The 17,520-nt window shown below is 44.4% G+C and overlaps 3 protein-coding genes across 3 annotated transcripts; 1 reads left to right on the top strand and 2 right to left on the bottom strand.

The window, feature by feature from the left end:
• Nucleotides 1–1,728: 1,728 nt before the first annotated feature.
• Nucleotides 1,729–3,347, bottom strand: LOC112876359 (U-box domain-containing protein 21-like). The gene has a single exon (XM_025940452.1). The coding sequence runs from the start codon at nt 3,236–3,238 to the stop codon at nt 1,913–1,915; it is 1,326 nt and encodes a 441-aa protein (XP_025796237.1). The 5' UTR covers nt 3,239–3,347; the 3' UTR covers nt 1,729–1,912.
• A 4,556-nt stretch (nt 3,348–7,903) lies between these two features.
• Nucleotides 7,904–12,133, bottom strand: LOC112875112. Its single transcript, XM_025938826.1, has 5 exons — nt 11,755–12,133; nt 11,577–11,659; nt 9,864–9,919; nt 9,687–9,782; nt 7,904–8,268 (listed from the first exon to the last, which is right to left on the bottom strand). The coding sequence occupies exons 1-4, from the start codon at nt 11,924–11,926 to the stop codon at nt 9,704–9,706; spliced, it is 390 nt and encodes a 129-aa protein (XP_025794611.1). The 5' UTR covers nt 11,927–12,133; the 3' UTR covers nt 7,904–8,268; nt 9,687–9,703.
• Nucleotides 12,134–12,299: 166 nt separating this feature from the next.
• LOC112875111 (small nuclear ribonucleoprotein SmD3b-like) lies at nt 12,300–15,714 on the top strand. The gene is made up of 5 exons (XM_025938825.1): nt 12,300–12,559; nt 12,662–12,714; nt 12,815–12,881; nt 12,978–13,034; nt 15,328–15,714. The coding sequence occupies exons 1-5, from the start codon at nt 12,401–12,403 to the stop codon at nt 15,388–15,390; spliced, it is 399 nt and encodes a 132-aa protein (XP_025794610.1). The 5' UTR covers nt 12,300–12,400; the 3' UTR covers nt 15,391–15,714.
• The last annotated feature ends 1,806 nt before the right edge of the window (nt 15,715–17,520 follow it).

Raw genomic sequence — 17,520 nt, 5'->3', positions numbered from 1 at the left:
AAAACAAGTTGCAAAGACTGCGTGCCCAAACTAGGAAACCATCAAACGATGTCCTGCTACGACTACGAACACAAGCAGCCGAATACACGACCGGGCAGAGAGCATGGAGCAAGAGGTCAAAGATCTGGATGGGGCCGGCAGGCATATGGACTGCGCACGGTCAAGCTCGGTCGGTGTAGAGTCAGCCTGCTGGTCACGTTCTACTGCTCCGTCCAAGCTTGAACTCTGGTTTTCAAAGGCGAGGACTGTTCGTGCATCCAGCAGGCGGATACGTTGGACTAGCGTTGCTGCAGAACATTCCAACTTCCAAAGGCACGACTAGAGGTTTTACAAGAAAACGAATGCCGAGGTAACAGAACACACATGCATTGAGCAAGGCGGGTTTTGTCAAAACTATAGATGGTGTCATAGAGTCACAAGAAAAATAAAATCGGTTCTAGCAAATTCACAGCGCTGGTAAAAAATCAAGACGTCTGGTTGTAAGCTATTATGCTTGAACATGTGGCGTGGTATTTTGAGTTCCTGCTTTCATCCATTATATATGTTTGGACTTGAGGATGAATATGGCCATATGGGCATGATAGATGACCTAGGCGTGGTTCTACTTGTGTCTTGCGCGGTAGGATGGAATAGAACGGATTTAACATGAGATAATAAGGGTCTATTTGCACATTTCCACCTTCCTCGCTCCACAGAGCTCTAGGGGGAAGGGGGCTCCGCTGGATTCGTCCCTTCCTATTACCAGTGCTCGCATCTATTCTAACCATTATGACTATCATCATCCATTTCTTAGAGCATCTCCAAGAGACTCTTTGTATCTTTAGCTAGGAATAGAGATGTTGGTTAAAAATTATCCTCCAACCCTCTTCAATTAGATATCTAAATATAGATCTCCTCTACTTCGGATTTCTCGCTAGCCAAAGATGGAGAGCGAGAATTGCTCTCTAGACTACGCACAAGATATAGAAAAGCTGCTGGAGAGTACAAGGATATAGAAAAATAATTTTTACTCAAACAGCTCTCTAAATGATGATTTAGAGAGTAGATTTTAGAAAGACTCTCCCACTCGACCATCCACCGCCACCACCGTGAGTCCATGACAGCAATGCCCGTAACCTTTTCGGTTTTTACTACTATGCTCACCTTAGCTTGGAATCAGGATTCTAGCTTCATCAAGGTTTCCTTTAGAACTAGTAAATCATGCATGAAACCTCGATCTCTAAACATAAATTTCGCCGGTGGCAAAGCTGGAGAAGAATAATGAATATCCAGCCAAGTTCATCGACGAGAACTGTGAACAGGTAAATAGCACTGTTCAGTAGATAGTTACATAGTTACGCTCGGAGTCGGAGTCATGTCCCACTTAGGTTCGGAATATAGAACAGTGTGATATAGTGTTGCCCCAAAACAATAACAAGGTGTGCCACATCTTTTCATGGGACTTAATCTATTTTAGTGCTAATTGCCGATTGTTAGTATGATGATATCTTCCATATAATTTATCTATAATTGGTGCCGTATGATTACTTAGCATAAGGTTCAAAACTAGGTGCACACAATATATTAGTGAAATATTTACATTACTAACTTAGCCATCCCATTACTTCAAGCACGAGGTACTAATTAAGAAGTTCTCTAGTAGATGCAGATCAGTTTAGTAGATAAAACCTTAGATCTGGTTATTTTAAAAGTTCTTCAGAGAGCATGGTATTACTCCCTTGAAATATGTTAAACAAGAAATTTACACACAATTCTTCACAAAAGGGGGGAAAAGATCTATGTTTTCAGTTTGAACCTAAGCTGCCGAAATATCATGGAAGCACGTCCAACAAAATTGCAACTATCCTATCTACTTACAGATTACATCTCTCTATTTTACAGTATCCCTTTTTACATCACAGTTCCCTTTGATTTAAGCCGACAGCTTATTGAGTCCTCGGAAATCCCCAGCGTCGACGCATTCGCCTACGCCCTTGTGCTTGTTGAGCATCTTGAGCAGCTCGGTGGCCTTCTCCTTGGTTGCGTCCCTGCAGCCGACCTGCAAGAGCAGGAGCAGCTTCTGGAAGGCGCCAACCCGCAGCGCGTCGACCAGGCACCGCATCACCGCCTCGTCCTCTTCGCCGGCGCAGGGCGCCTTGCCGAGCCGCCACATCGACGACACGGCCAGCTCGGTGGCCAGGTCGGACACGCGGAACATCTTCTTGACCAGCACGGGCATGGCGAGCGCGTGCGCCCGCGCGCTCGCGCGGCCTTCCTCCGACGCGAGCACCGCGTCGACAACCGCCAGCGCCTTCTCGGACATGCTCTTGTCGGCTTCGACGAGGACCTCAATGAGCACCGGGACGAGCCCGGCGGTGGCGAGGCGCGCCGCAACGCGCTCGTCGGACCGCGCCAGGTGGTAGGTGGCGACCATGGCGGCCTTGGTGGCCTGCGGGCAGATGGGAGCCTTGATGATCTTGACCAGCGCGTCTACGATTTCGTCCACCTTTCCGCTCAAATCCACGAACGCTCCGTCGCACGAGACGATCTCCTTGATCGCGAGCACGGCGTTCATCCTTCCCGCCAAGCTCCCGTTCTCCGCAATGGCGACCAGAGACCCCAGCGAGCTCGGCGAGCCCAATGTCCCGGCGGCCTCCTCGTCCAACGGCATCACGCAGACCAATGCCGCCAGGATGTCCTCGAGAACGCGCCACGCCGGCGCGGCGTCAGCGTCAGCGAGCGTCTCGAACGCGGCGGCGAGCGCGCGGCCCGTGCCGATGGACGCGAAGCAGCGCCTGTTCCGCTCGCTGTCCCTCGCGAGAGCCTTTATCTTGGCAACCACCTCGGCGCACCGCGCTGCGGCGTCGCGCCGGCGCGCGGCCCCGGCGAGGTCGAAGAGGAGCTCCGACGCCTGGACGGGCGTGACGGGGATCTTGGGCGTGGGGATCCGCTCGACGCCGCGGGAGCGGTTGGCAACGCACCAGTCCTGGATGACCCGCCGGATGGCGTGGTTGGGGACGAGGTCCCCGTGGCGGAGCGGCGCGTGCGTGACGGGGCAGGTGGCGCGGCCCGTGTCCAGCCACGCCTCGATGCTCTCCCGGTCGTACGTGATCCCCGTCGGCGCCGTGACGGGGTCCCGCATCAGGTCCAGCGAGATCGGGCACCGGAAGTGCGCCGGGATCGCCAGCTCCACGCCGCCGCCGCCGAGCGGCGCCGCCCTGGTGACCGCCCTCCGTGCCCTCCGCGCCAGCAGCGCCATCGGAGCCAGCGGAATCGGCTAGAAGGTCAGGAGTTGGACGATGAGTTCTCGGATCGGAGAGGCGTGCTGGGCTGTTCTCTTGGTGGGTGAGGTGTGAAGCGTTCAATGCGAAGACTGGGTGGGGGGCTGGAGGAGTGAGGGAGGCGGGTTCAAATAGGGAGGGAAGGCAACGGACGGGTAAAGGGTTTGAATTGGAACGTTGACGTTGAACGCATGTTTGAATGCGTATAAACCGCGGAGGGAGGGAGGAAACGGTCGGCAATGCCTTCACGCGCGCTGGCTTTAGTTAGGTGCCAGCCGTCACGGTCGTTTTTTCCTTTCTGGCAGGTCCGGCAGGTCTAACATTTCAGGCCCTGTTTAGGTTGGGATCACCCGGGACAAAATCCTAAACCTGCAGGAATTCATTTAATTTTCTAGAATTCTTTGTGGCATTTTTAATAGTATAGGAAGAAAAAAAACACGTGTACGATCTTGTGTGGATGGAGCTCATCCAGCCTTCCTAGTTCAGACTTCGGACTAGTTCAGAGTCAGTCCAGAATAGCAGCTTCATTCTGCTACGCAAGTTTGTGCGTGTCATCAGTCTCGGTTAGTACCTGATCGTAGTTTACGCAGAGCATTTCAAATTCATAAACAATGGCAGGTTGGTTACAGCAAATCCGTTTTACCAAATACTAGAAGACGGACCATTCCTTGGTGAAAGTTGGAACTTGAATAATTCAAAGTCCCAGTCATCAACTATACGCTGCTACCTTGTCAGCAAATGGCACCCTTTCAGCAATCTTGAGCACGGTACGGCGATTTTCGTTGCGGATCATCAAACAAGACTGCCGAACCGGGGCCGGTACTGGCGGCATTTCAATCGTAACACTCTTTCGGTTTTAAAAAAAAGCTTGGGCTCCCGTCGTTACGGTTGAACTTGCAAAGCACGTCATGATCTCAGGCCTCCCTGACGTATTAAGTTCTCCCAGAGGAATCGCGACCGGAGATTATTATATCTCAGTTACGTGTAGCCATCGATTGATTGTAGCCAGTAACTTGTAGTGAACTCTCTGGAAGAGCTGTTCAAAGGATGCAGCAGCTCACATCACTGCATGTCCAGTCACTAGCCAAGAATTGCTCAAACCAAGTGAGCTGGTCTAGAAACTCATACCAGCAAGTAGTGGCAGGTCAAATCACAGGTTCTCCTAAAACTGGCAGAAAGATACGTACCTCCAAACTAGAGCTCTCTCTTTTGATCTTTTCCTGCCCATGTGGAGTGCCTGAAAGCAACTCAGACAAAAGCCACCACTGAAATCCTTCCAGCACTGCTTCATTCAAAGTTAGCAGCTGTATTAAAATCTTGGAGAGGACCTTTTGCTTTTGCTTTACAGCACTGAACTACTATGTGATTATCTGCTAATTGTAAACATGTTATCCAGGGCTATAAGTTCAAAAATTGTACTAAAAGTAAGCATGTTATCCAAGGCTGTAAGTTCAAAGTTTTGCAACGAAATTACTCCGAATTCCTGCTTCCTACGGATGCATTTGCTAGCTCGATAACAATTTTATTTGAGATGATATTTTTGAAAGCATAATTAACTTCATGGCAGCATTCTTTTGTCTAGAAGCATGTCAGCTGTCAGCTGAAGACTAACAGTACCTTCTCCTCGTTCTAGAGGTCATACAGGCGCCAGAACACGCAGCACCTTGCTCAAAGAAAATACTTCCACATGTTTGCATTCTTTCTCTAGAAGCATACCAGCTGAAGAACAACTCACAGTACCTGGCTACTTGCTCCTCATTCTAGAAGGCCAAAAAAAGAATTCGAAAACCAAACAAGCACATACTGCAAGCACAACCTCACTACCATCCAACATTTGGGGACGCTATGCATTAAACCATCTTATTGGACAAAGAGTCCCCATGCCAGGGCAGTCAGTTCCATGCCTCCCCTCGCGTTCCCATTCAGCCACTCTATTTATTCTCGGTCTAATCAGCTGCGTGGAAATCAAATGCAGGCAAATTTTACCTAACCTTCAAATGCTCCCATCTGGACGTCCGCTAGATTGAACGCTTGGTCTCTTGTGATTTAATTTTTATCAACATCTTCAATAATATATCCCTAGTATGTTTGTTTGTTTGTTTGAACTGCGTGGAAAATGATTGATGGGTCAATCCCCGGTCTCCGTTTTGAGTTCTTTTAACTAAAGACCGACGCGGCTGCTGTCATGTCTCAGTAGGCACACGCGCTCCTCTGGCACCAAAAAATATTATGTATTTCTGCACACGTTCTGTGACCAAAACATGCAACGAGATATACATATATCTATCTATTTTGGGGGTATTATATAACAAAAAAAATCCCTTTTTTTCATAGTGTTAGTTTCCATAGAGCCCGCGTCGTACTTGTTTATGTGCAAAGATTTTGTTAGCAGAAGAGTTCACATGCATTGTTCCATCACTCGCAGCAATCGCACGGCGGAGGAGTGGGTATGCCTGCCTGCTTCGGAGCTCCTACCACTCGATCGTCCAACCGACCAGCACAGCGGCGACGGTGCGTGTGATCTGCGCGTTTTTTCTCCGATCTCTTTCGACGCGATGAAGCGGGGGACACGGTTTCGTCGGTGCGCCGTACGCGTGTTTCCGAGGAGGACGAGGTCGTCTGATGCGGGCAGGCCGGCGGCTCCGTGTTCCCTGTGGCAGCAGCTCGACGAGGTTCACATCGACCCGGTCCAAAGCGTCCCGAGCTCCCGTTTCGCCTGTCCTTTTCATGTCTTCCGTGAAGCAGATAGCGCCTGCCTACCTCAGTGCGCGGTTAAGTTTTTTTTTCTTTGCATGGCACGTGGTAGATCATTCATGGGCAGATTATCAATATTGGAAGGAAGGAGAATCTCATGGATGCAAGTGGGTACCTAATGGTATTTTATGGGTCAACTAAATAATTACGATGACATGTCATTCTAATTTATTTCTGTTCCTAAATTAATTACATACAATGCCATCCTAATTTATTTTATTAAGTTTTTATATCAATCCAATAACTCAAAATAAATATAATTTGCATTCCTACTTACCGAGGCTGAATAGCCCACGAGATTTTAACTTTTAAGTAGCCACAGCACTCATTTCCAGTCGCATGGTTAGAAATCGATCCCGAGCAACAATCAACAAAAAATAGTTCATAATTATTTTTAAAACAATTAGAAAATTGATAAAAAATCAAAAGCCCGTCACATATCTACACATATATTTCAAAACATAGAATCTTTATTAAAAATTAGAATCGTTTATCAATGCAACTACGATGTTATCTTAATATAAGCTGGGAACATTGATACTTAGGGCATGTACAGCCTTGAGACTTCTTATACAGTTTTCAAGGTATAAGAGACACTAACAGACACTTAAGTACAGCCCAAGATCTCTACAAGCTATCTCTTGATAAATGATTAAGAGTAGAGACTCCTAAAGAGACAAGCATTTATAGGGTTGTACACACTAGAGACTGGGTGTTATCTCTTACTCTTAAAAAGATGTGTCTCTTATTCTTAAAAAGATGTGCAAGAGACCGTCTCTTGACGAAGAGTCTGTCTCTTAAAATTTTATTCATTTACCCTATTAAGAGCCCGGCTATAATAATGGGCTGTACATGCCCTTAGACGGGACTGCTCGCTTCAGCAGACTGCGGCTGCCGCTTCGGCTGCTGCAGCCAACAAGCAAGAATTACTGTAGCTATTGCTGGTGGCAGCTGCAGCCAGAATGAGCACAGCCGAGCACTACCTCGAGTCAAGGACACACTATGGACGTTCTAATGGATCTAAAGTAGTAGTGCAACACAAGCATGGGTGGGTCTAAAGTATGTATGTTGGAGCATATGCCCCCACTCATTTTTTTAAAAGACTCTATATTCTATTTTTTAAAAAACAAATACATCGTCTACTAACTTAGCCTCCAATTAATTTATCCACTAGTTTCAAAAGGAGCGCATAAACGGTTGGTCTTATTACTCCCGAGGTTCTGGATATGTCAGTAAATCGTGCATAATCATTGGATTGTGACTCGTCTATTTAACTTAGGTCCATCTCTTTTTTTTACTCCATCCGTTTTAAATTATACGCTGTTTTGATATTCTAGTTACATAATTTTTATTATGCATCTAAAATTATACACCTAAAAATATTAAAATGATCTATAATTTAAAACAAATGGAGTATTAAACTGTAACAGACGCGCGACGAGGATGTCGTCGTCGTGACGATTGAGGAAGCCAGGAAGATGCCGACGGGGTGCAGGCAGAGGAACGTGGTGCGGCACCCATCCTGATAGGAGCTCGCCGCTGCCATGGCGGAGGCCGAGGCCTTGCTGAAGGAGGCGTGGGCGGGGCCGAACACGAGCGCAGTCGCCTGGAACACCTCGCCACCGCGGATTGAGGCTCGTTTTTGTGCCCGACCAATTCACGATTGGAATCGCCTTATCGCCCATCAAAGTTCTTACTTACTACAAGCCCCATTGAAGAGAAAACAAACAACCATAGAGGCTCCCAAGTCCCAAGAGCCACGAGTAAAAAAAGTCTTGACCTGACCATCGGCGAACAGCAGACGGCAACACCCGACCTAGGGACACGGGCATCTAATTTTTCTTATTGCAACAGTAATACATCATCCGTCCTAGGTTTGCGACCCGGTCTTAGTTCAACTGCTGGAAACTTTGACAACAAAATAGGAGTAAGTTTCAAGGTCTTCGTATCTAAATACAATTTTAAACAAATACCAGACTAATTCAACATGCAAGACCAAGAAAAGGCCGGTTTACGGATGTTCAGACAACTTCTCGAAAATGTTTGAACTGTTGATAAACAAGCGATGCTAGAAATGCCCGCTGTGACCATCGTCATAAGTTAAAAACGACCAAATAACACTGATACTGAAGATGTGTGCTGAAACAGCTTGATATTCTCTTCTTTGCTCCAAGGAGGACACTATACACCAGGAATCCTACGGAACTATGATCTTATCACATCTTCTGAAGGCCACGAAGACCACAAGATCCACCTGCATCAAGCAAAGGAAGGAAAAACGTAACTCAAATGTCCCTTTTGCTGACAATTACAAACTAGGGGAAAGTCTAAATTACTCCCCTCAACTATAACTAAAGTCCGGATAACCCCCTAAACTATCGTTTGTTTCATTTTACCCTCCAAACTATGCTCTTTAGTTCAAATTACCCTCTAATAAAATTTGTCCTTTTCATTTCTTCATGCATAGGTGGAGTTTTAAGTTGAAATTTTATAATATGATACTACACATGATAACACACGTTAGAAAAATATATCATAATTTTTAATCATTATTTTGATAGGTTAGGATATTTGATAATAAATTAATCACTGGAGTTCAAAATTATATGAAAAATAACGATGAAAAAATTATAATAATTTTTTTTAATACGCATTGTGATGTCCACTACTACTCTGCAAAATTTGATATTAAAATTCAACTTGTGTATGGAGAAACAAAAAAGATAAATTGTATTATGGGGTAAAATGAACTAAATGGTATAGTTTAGAGGGTAAATCGAACCAAGTTATAGTTTAGGGGGTTATTCAGACTTTGGTTATACTTGAGGGGAGTAAATTGAAATTTTTCCTACAAACTATGAAACCAAAGAATAATAGAACGAAGAGCACATAGTGATCAAACTACAAAAATTTAAACAAAATGCAGATCATATTTCAAAACTCATAGTTTTTTTTTATGAACACAGTAATCCAAATTTGTGACATTGGAACCTGGTAGCTGCTTGGATGGAGGGAAGACAGGCTTCAAAAAAACAAAAAATTACCCCACTGCCTGGATGGAGGTGCCCATAGGGGAAGAATTTGATTGCTTACCAAAATGGGGGTAAGCATTGTTCAAGAATTCAACAGCACATCCGAAAGCATATATTAAGATGGAATACTGCTGTATCATGTATGACATGCTCCAGCTTTACTGAGGCTAAGATACAAGCACTATCTAGCAGTCATACCACTATTTGTATAAAGGAAAGTAAAAATAAGAGACAAGGATGACGGTGCTCAGTGGATTGTGTACTGGATGAGCAGACAGATTCATAAACCCAGATCAAACCAACCAGAAGCACAACTTCTAGTGGAAACCAAAAAGATATGTATGCATTCTTGGCTTCATAGCTGAACAATTAGGTGGGCATTACCTAAGTTCCTGTGTCAGCATGAAGATACCTATTTTCCCATTATTAATTTCAGCAAACCTACTAAAAGCACATCAAAGTAAAACCCGGTAACTAAATCTTTAAACCCTGGTTTAACCAACAATTCAAGAGCTGACTTTATTTTTTCCTTCATGAAAGTAAAATATTAAATTAACATTGAACTAATCACCAATCTTATATCCTTGCCGAGGTAGACTAGCAAACCTACTAAGCACGGAATCACACTAAAACAACTAACCTTGAAATACAATAAATCTAGTCTTCCTTGAGGCGCTTCTCAGTCTCTTCCAATGCTTTAATATCCTTGTTGTACTTGACAATGCGATAAATGCACCTGTAGCAAAGTAAAAAAATTTAAGATAAATGGACACTAATGGAAAGTCTGTTAATCAGAATCTGCAGATAAGAAGCTTACCAATAAAGGAGGCATGCTGAAACACATAATATGACATTCCTCTGGGCTTTGAACATCTGCGCAAGAAATCGTCATTGAGACAAGAAACAACTAAAAAATAATATTACAACTTCCTATAAAACACAGCACTACAATTCGGTGACATGCATAAGATTAATTGCCATAAGTTTATAACTTCTAAAGGTAAGGGGTATCCCTGTAATGATAATATAATACGGCCAAAAATCAGATTTGCAAGGCACAAAATCACAAAACATGGGAGCAAACAAATCAAACATATGGAAATTTATTTGAGTGGATATTAACCTGAGACAAGTTTCATGATAGTTAATTCTGTGCATAAGAAAATAAATGGTATAACTAGAGATGTTCAAAGATATGAAAAGTTACCAATGGCAGAGCAGGCTGACTGGGCCAGGGGGCAAACTGTCACCACGCAGACCATTTTTTTTAAAGATGGACTACTTTATGGAAGCTTTAACAATAGTAATATTTTGTGCTCTTTTTGCGGATGCAACATTGTAGAATAGCTTGTGTGCGATGTATTAATAATGGATTTGCAAACGCTGACTTAATGTTTCAATTTGTCAATCTACAAAATAAAGGGGACACATGCCATTATTTTGCGCCTAACATTACTCCAGCGTGATACTTTTGCCTCAGTTGCACCTAGTTCCTCAAATTGACATATGATCAAAATGCACCAGTCACGCTCCACTTTGGTTTCCCTTTACTAGTAGAACAAGATCCATCTATCATTACTACTAAAGGGAAAAAAAAGTGTATTATGCACTACCAACTTCATTGGGCCTTACTCTTCTGGAATACATGAGACCATTTCAGACTCTGAGAAATTTAGCCCAAAAGGTGCCTCAACGATGGTAATAATCATGCAACCTGTATATAAACTTCATAGTTCTTAACACAGATATTCCAACCTCACATGACAGAACGCTGGAATACTGCAAATATTTGGAAAGAGGGGTGTCCTTTTAAGAAATGGTGACCTTATTATGTTGGCTGCAAATGAACATATCTTTGATGATTTCTAGTAACATAGTTGCAGCATAAGAGAAAACCTGAAGTTCCTTTGCAGAAAGTAAGCTGATAGGTGAAGCTTCTAATCTGCATACTGGGCTTACGCATTCATTTCCTCTGTTATCCCAAACCTAAATTTTGCTCCTGCATCTTGCACCTAGTTTCTGGTTCTCTAACTTGTGTTTAAAAATAAAAATTCCACTTCTTGCCAGAGCCATTTAAAATTTGGGGAGTAATCGTATTACTAAACTAGCATATCATATTGAAGATAAGAGTGTCATTAAACCTTTCCAAAGCTCATAGTAAGATTTAAACGGACCACGTCACGCATCCTCAGTAGCCATACTTCACTAAACCAGGTCCATGTCACTATGTATCACCGATACTTCAATAATCCAGCCATAAACATATCCGATACTTCAATACTCTGATACTTTCTCTATACTACCACGGTGTTGTTTTTCAAAGTCGCGTATTGCCGTACCCATAACGCGTATCGGCAATACATACTAGATGTCAAGAAGACAGAATCAATATAGCCCAACTAATGTACAACCCTCTCTAAGGGGAAAAACAGCTAATTAACTTATTTTAGACTTAAAAAGCTAAGCAGGAAAACCATAACCCTAAGAACAGTCAACAAATCTACACGCACAAAGAAAATCGACCACTCACCGATTTCTCAAAACGGATGCGCTCCTCGGCTGTGCAAATCTCCGAGGTGCACATCAGCCTGTGCTCCTTCTTCCAGTAGATATCTGCACTCACATCAGAAAAAAAGGGAGCCAATCAGAGTCTGAAAGGGGTCAGCGGCACTAGCAGGAGGTCCGGGAGGCCGAGGCGACGCACGCACCGAGGAGCTGGAAGGCAGCGAAGGGTATCACGCTGGCGAGCGGCTGCAGGAGCAAGGACGTGAGCCCGACGATCTGGCCCCGCACGGCGCGGGGCGCCGGGAGCGTGACCAGCGCGGCTACCGCCGCCTCCACCGCCACCACGCACGCCAGGATCATCCACTGCAGCGCCATCGGAACCCCCTCGGCTCGAACACTCTAGAAACTTCTCGCGCGAAAGAGGGGAGGAAGGAAGAGGGGAAGCAAGTCCGCGGCCGCCTCGGTCTCTCTCCGATCTGCGAGTTCGTACGCGTGGGGAGCGAAATGAATGTGGGAGTTGGCTCGGTTTCTAGGTGAGCGGACGGACTGGTGGATTGAAGCCGCGTCGCATCTGTTTCTTTCCTTCGTCTCTGCGATTTTCCTTCATCGCCAAGCGATTCGGTGCGGTCGTTTCTCGCGGCGACTTGGGCCGGGCCTCCGTTTTCTTGTTTGGGCCGGGTCTTGTAGCCAAACGGCCCAGTACGATCCAAGCCTTCTTCCTCTTTATTTTCCTTCCCTTCCTTCGCCGCCTCGGCTTCGTCTCGTGCCGCCTGCTTTTTCCGCGAGCTGGGGTTTTAGCGGCGCGAAGAGGGGAAGAGGGAGAGAGAGGAGGGGGACGGGGAGGGGAAGATGAGCCGGAGCCTGGGAATCCCCGTGAAGCTGCTCCACGAGGCGGCGGGCCACGTGGTGACGGTGGAGCTCAAGACCGGCGAGGTGTACCGGGGGTCCATGGTCGAGTGCGAGGACAACTGGAACTGCCAGCTCGAGAACATCACCTTCACCGCCAAGGTACGCTCTCTCCGCCCGCGCTACCTCCGGATCTGAGCCGAATCCCCATCGATTTCGCTCCCCTGAGTAATTCCCTTCTTTTTTTTTTGGATTAATCTGCAGGATGGGAAGGTGTCGCAGCTTGAGCACGTCTTCATCAGAGGAAGCAGAGTGAGGTAATTGGAACACTCGATTTGTTTCTCAACGCAATATTGTTGAGTTGTAGCGCCCTAATTGTTTTTTCTATGTGTGGGTTTCGCCGTTATCGTGCTGCAGATTTATGATTATACCGGATATGCTCAAGAACGCTCCTATGTTCAAGCGTTTGGAAGCGAGGATTAGGGTTCGTGGCTGATGATTTCCTGTACCGTTTAGTGTTTCGCCGTGTGACAAGCTAATGGTGAGATTGTACGATTGTTGTGTTTTTTGTCTAATGTAGGGCAAAGGATCAGCTGTTGGAGTTGGCCGTGGTCGTGCGGTTGCGATGCGTGCTCGGGTAGTTTCTCTTTTCCATGTTCTAACTCTATGCACTATGATTGCTTCGAACTTCTTATCATTCTTGGCATTGACTACATACTTAGCATGATATGACACTCCTGTATCAATAATTTGTAAAAGAAAAAATGCACTGTGTAATGTGCTTGAAAGAATGTTCACGAATTTCAAAGCCAACATACCAGTTTTCGTTTGGGGACTGTATAGAATTATCTCACTCAGGGAAAGGTCTGGCACACTATCTTACATGTCACATATGAATAATACTGCAAATCCGGCTTGCTCATGGATAGGTAGAACTCCAATAAAATATCTTCATAATTCTGTAATGGATTGATGTAATACTAATCTGATGGGTCGCATAAAATCTTTGTTTCTTTGCTCTCTCTCTCTCTCTGTGTTGGGGTGGGGGTTTTTTTTTTTGGGGGGGGGGGTCATTTTTCTTGCTAACGGCGGCCATGTTCTTCATTAGAACAATGTAATTTTCACTGTTTCTTATTCTCCTGCTCTTTACTTACCCCAGTCATTGTTTCACTTTCACCATTGCCTTTGGTTGGGCCCTATATGGCTGACTCAAAGGCATTCCAAAACTCGTAAAATGTGCAAAATACTACTGCAGATAGTTGCTATTCATTGCCACTGGACCATCTTATATAATTTGATTTTATCTTCATTTGCCTAACTAATTGGAGCTTAAAATGACTATAATAAGTAAAAAAGGTGGGAATGGAAGAATGGCTAGAAAAGAGAAGATCTTGGTGTAGTTGCATGATGGAGAAAGGGCCCTTTCCCCTTGTGTGAAAATGAAAAACCTTCTAAATTATGTAGGTTGAACAGTGTTCTATTTCTTGTCTCAGTATAACACTATAACTGTTAACATATTATGGTTGTGGCAAAAATTGTTTCTTCTGTTATGTCGACCGCTACCTGCTTATGAATTCCTCTTGTTGATCAACAAGTCTTTTCTCTAAATTGAGAGGTTGCCCTTAGGATTCAGTGGTACCCTAATACTAATATAGCTTCTTTAACCTAGAAAATTAATGGCATCTCATGTCTTGTTTAGTCATGTTTTATAAAAACATCTGTGTAGCATTGTCTTTCTTCACCATGGAATTGATTTTTCATCTTTTATATAAGACAATTTTGAACTGTTCTGTTCTGTGATACAATTGTAGTAAACAAGCTGTGCAGCTATGAGCCCATGAATGTTTTGTTGATGTACCTTAATTTGATAGTTCTGTTATGTTCACTCTGAATTGCATGAGTTGTGATCTGTGTTTGTATGATTGTTGGTTTGCTTTTGATATTAAGATGGTGATCTGTGTGGTAGAACAGATTAATCATTACCGAACAGATTAGTTCATGGGATTTTCTGCTCTTGACGATAGAGGCTTCGGTACATGGAATTTGTGGGATAAATTTGTCTTTTTGCACCTGGAGGAATTTGGATGAACTGCCTAGTATCAGAGCAATAGGGGAAAAAAGCTTGTTTAGCTTATAAAAAACAAAGTGTTAAATGTTAAGATTTTCTTATTAGAACTTTATGTGGGGTTATCAATGGTTTGCATGTGAGGATGGAAACAATATAAACTGGTGTGGGTGCACAGTTATTTAAGTTTCTGGTTAAAACTATCTTTTCACAGTCAAATGAATGGGAATTTTCGGTCATATCATAGTCCTTCACTATAGCTGGTACTGCGAGGCAAAATGACAACGTAGAGGGTTTTTTTTCTGCTCTTCTTTTGAACAACAAAACAAATGTAATGCGGACTGGGCAAATGGAACATGCTCAAAATACTTTCAATCAGTATTGAGTATTGACCCTTTCCGTGGCTAGCTTTTGGCCATATTTTTTTCATGTATACATCTTTAGCTGGAGCTTTAGAATCAGATCTGGTCGGGTCGGAGGGAGTGATTGGGTGGGGTGGGTCACATCGTTCAGGGTTTTCTTTTTGAACTTATAAGGATTCATTTGAGCTTCGCATAGCTGGCAAGTTCAGCTCCTGGTTGAATTGCAGATGCAGGATTGAAGCAATAAGCATGCATGATACATTCCTTGTGTGAGCTCCATAGTTTGTCTTGTAAGAATGAGAGAACTGAGCACTTGGGGTGATACTGGAACCCAAAGTATCTTGGTAAAGTGGACTATGCAACATCTGGAAGTACCTGTAGATTCGTGTGATTTGATAGAATCAAAGACAGGCTCATTCTGATCTAAATTATATTTGGACTTGTAAACTCATCAGTTCATCACTTGGTATCATTCCTAAACTCCTTTACCTGCCAATTTGTAGGCTGCTGCTGGCCGTGGTGGTGGTCCAGTGGGGCGAGGCGGCGCACCTCCGGTGAGGAGATAGATTTCTTCATGGCATCCCACAGCTTTGTCATCTGGCTGAGGATGTTGCTGTCTTCAGTACCAGAACCAGAACGTTGTCTCAGTAGTTAAAGCTGCCTATGTGCCTCCTCTATGATCTATCCGCTCAAGGAACGAATGCGGCTTGTTGTTAGTGCCTATGTGATGTGTTCACGGTGAACAGAGATGGTAGCCTGAATACAATCTTTTCGTCACCCTGTTTGGATGATTGGACCAATACGTTTATATCCCGTATGGAATTAGCTTTTTTTGAAGTCCGGCAGTATTCGTGCCAACTGTTTTAATTTGTCAGAATGACAGTTCTATCTGGGTATTTTTCTCGATAAAGTGATTCATATTCTTCATTGGCCCCTTGGGCATCCTCGTCGGCATTACTAGATGCAAGGGCAGGTGAGGCGCCTTGTGCAGCGGTACTTGTGTTTTGTGTTTAGTTTCCATTTGTTGGTGCTAGTGCATTTGATTCCAGCTTCCAGGACGCGGTTTTAGGCTAATGTCGGAGGAAATCTCCAGCTGGGTGGTGGAATGCACCCGTCTAATACTAGTCTAGGATGAGTTTGGGGGAAGTCAAGGAACGTGAGATCAAGGGGTGGATGAACACGGAAAGCACATAGGGGTTTAGAGTAGTGCAGGCCGCCAGAGCGTAAAACCCTACATCCACTGTGTGTTGTATTACGTCCACTGTATGTTGTATTGGTTGTGAGCTTGGAAGTCTCTGAATCCTTCAGACCCTAAGAGAACTTTTTTTTTTGAACTTGTGTTCTAACGAGCGCGCTCCCTCTTTTATAGGCTCAAGGAGAGTGCGTACACTGAGCGGGATCCCGACAGGTGGGTCTGGCTGCATATTAAATAACATACACATCGAACCATTTTAGGGCGAGGTTACGGATATTCTGTCCGTGTCCGTATCTGCCGACAGCTACAGTCGCGTTTTAGGCTACGGTCGCGTCCCCACGGTGTCTTGTGTCACTTCCGCGGTACCATGATCCATGGTTGAGAACCTCTTGGTTCATGTACACGGTGGGTACAAAGAAAAAATAATCGACCCATTGCGCAATTGCTCGTCTAAAACAATGTGTCCGCTACAAAGTTTAAACATTGTCTCACCGCCATTGCTAGGACCTAATCTACCAGACGCTTTAAGGAAAAATAGTTGAGCATTTGCCATGTGTAATGATCAAAAAGATTGAGGTGCTGTTTGGTTCCGTGCTGGGTGCGGGAACGGCAACGCAGCTGCCTGTGGTAGCTGTTGCCGGGAATTCAAAAACGTCTTTTGTTTGGTAACGAGGTGCGACGCTGCGTCAGCATTGCGGGATCAGATAACGCCGGTTGTGTGGTCCAGTATCCGATTGCGCTGCGATCTGTTGCGGGTCGGCCAAAACAAATATAAAACTGTATAAAAAAAACAAACATAAAACAACAGGAACTGATGTCGTTGTAAACCGATGACGGGGCAAAAAGGCCGAACCAAACGCCTTCTGAATAGTATATAACCGGTCGGCTTTTACTTCTATGGCATAGATCCTTCACAAAAGGCAAAATTTCAAGTAGTACAATTAATCATGAAAGTTCAAGATATCCAGCGATTACGGTGACTTATTAAACAAAATTATTTGTCACTCGAGTGTTTTTCTCCTCTCGAGCACTCAATTTTCAATCTATCCCGTCTTTATTGAGATTTGTGAGATTTGTGTTAAGTGGTTCTTTCTTGACTCCGGTGAGACTCTAACGAAGCTCAATGATGAAAGGTTTAACGATAAGAATTCAGAATAAGCCTATTCAGTTAAGCATAGAGGGATGTGATGGGAAGAAAGTTGGACAATAATTGCCAGTCATGCTACACAGATGACCTATCATGGTTTGCGATCATTAGTGGTGGATTCACTGAAGATAGAAAGCGATAAAAGCAGCAAGGGAATCATGCAGTAGCTAAAAGCTTGTTGCTATGGGAGTGTTTTACTTCCTTTTGTGGTCGGAAGTGGAAGAAACACCATGCCCCTTTTAACTAAGGTAAGTATTTTCGACTTCTTGCCTTATGAAACACTTGGCAACTATAGATAAGCTCACTAAATTTTTCCCATTTCTCCCCTATATATGATTATGTTCTTTCTTCATT

This window comes from Panicum hallii, chromosome 9, assembly GCF_002211085.1.
Source record: "Panicum hallii strain FIL2 chromosome 9, PHallii_v3.1, whole genome shotgun sequence".
NCBI lineage: Eukaryota > Viridiplantae > Streptophyta > Magnoliopsida > Poales > Poaceae > Panicum > Panicum hallii.
The sequence above is the reverse complement of the archived record's forward strand: the minus strand, read 5'-3'. Positions and strand labels throughout refer to the sequence as shown.

What these genes read in the sequence shown, in the direction of transcription:
- LOC112875111 (XM_025938825.1), top strand. Translation starts at nt 12,401, where the DNA reads ATGAGCCGGAGCCTGGGAATCCCCGTGAAGCTGCTCCACGAGGCGGCG. An exon ending in ATCAGAGGAAGCAGAGTGAG is followed by an intron (nt 12,715 to 12,814) that starts GTAATTGGAACA and finishes ATCGTGCTGCAG; the next exon opens with ATTTATGATTATACCGGATA. An exon ending in CGGTTGCGATGCGTGCTCGG is followed by an intron (nt 13,035 to 15,327) that starts GTAGTTTCTCTT and finishes GCCAATTTGTAG; the next exon opens with GCTGCTGCTGGCCGTGGTGG.
- LOC112875112 (XM_025938826.1), bottom strand. Translation starts at nt 11,926, where the DNA reads ATGGCGCTGCAGTGGATGATCCTGGCGTGCGTGGTGGCGGTGGAGGCG. An exon ending in CGCTGCCTTCCAGCTCCTCG is followed by an intron (nt 11,660 to 11,754) that starts GTGCGTGCGTCG and finishes ATGTGAGTGCAG; the next exon opens with ATATCTACTGGAAGAAGGAG. An exon ending in GCATCCGTTTTGAGAAATCG is followed by an intron (nt 9,920 to 11,576) that starts GTGAGTGGTCGA and finishes TTTCTTGCGCAG; the next exon opens with ATGTTCAAAGCCCAGAGGAA.
- LOC112876359 (XM_025940452.1), bottom strand. Translation starts at nt 3,238, where the DNA reads ATGGCGCTGCTGGCGCGGAGGGCACGGAGGGCGGTCACCAGGGCGGCG.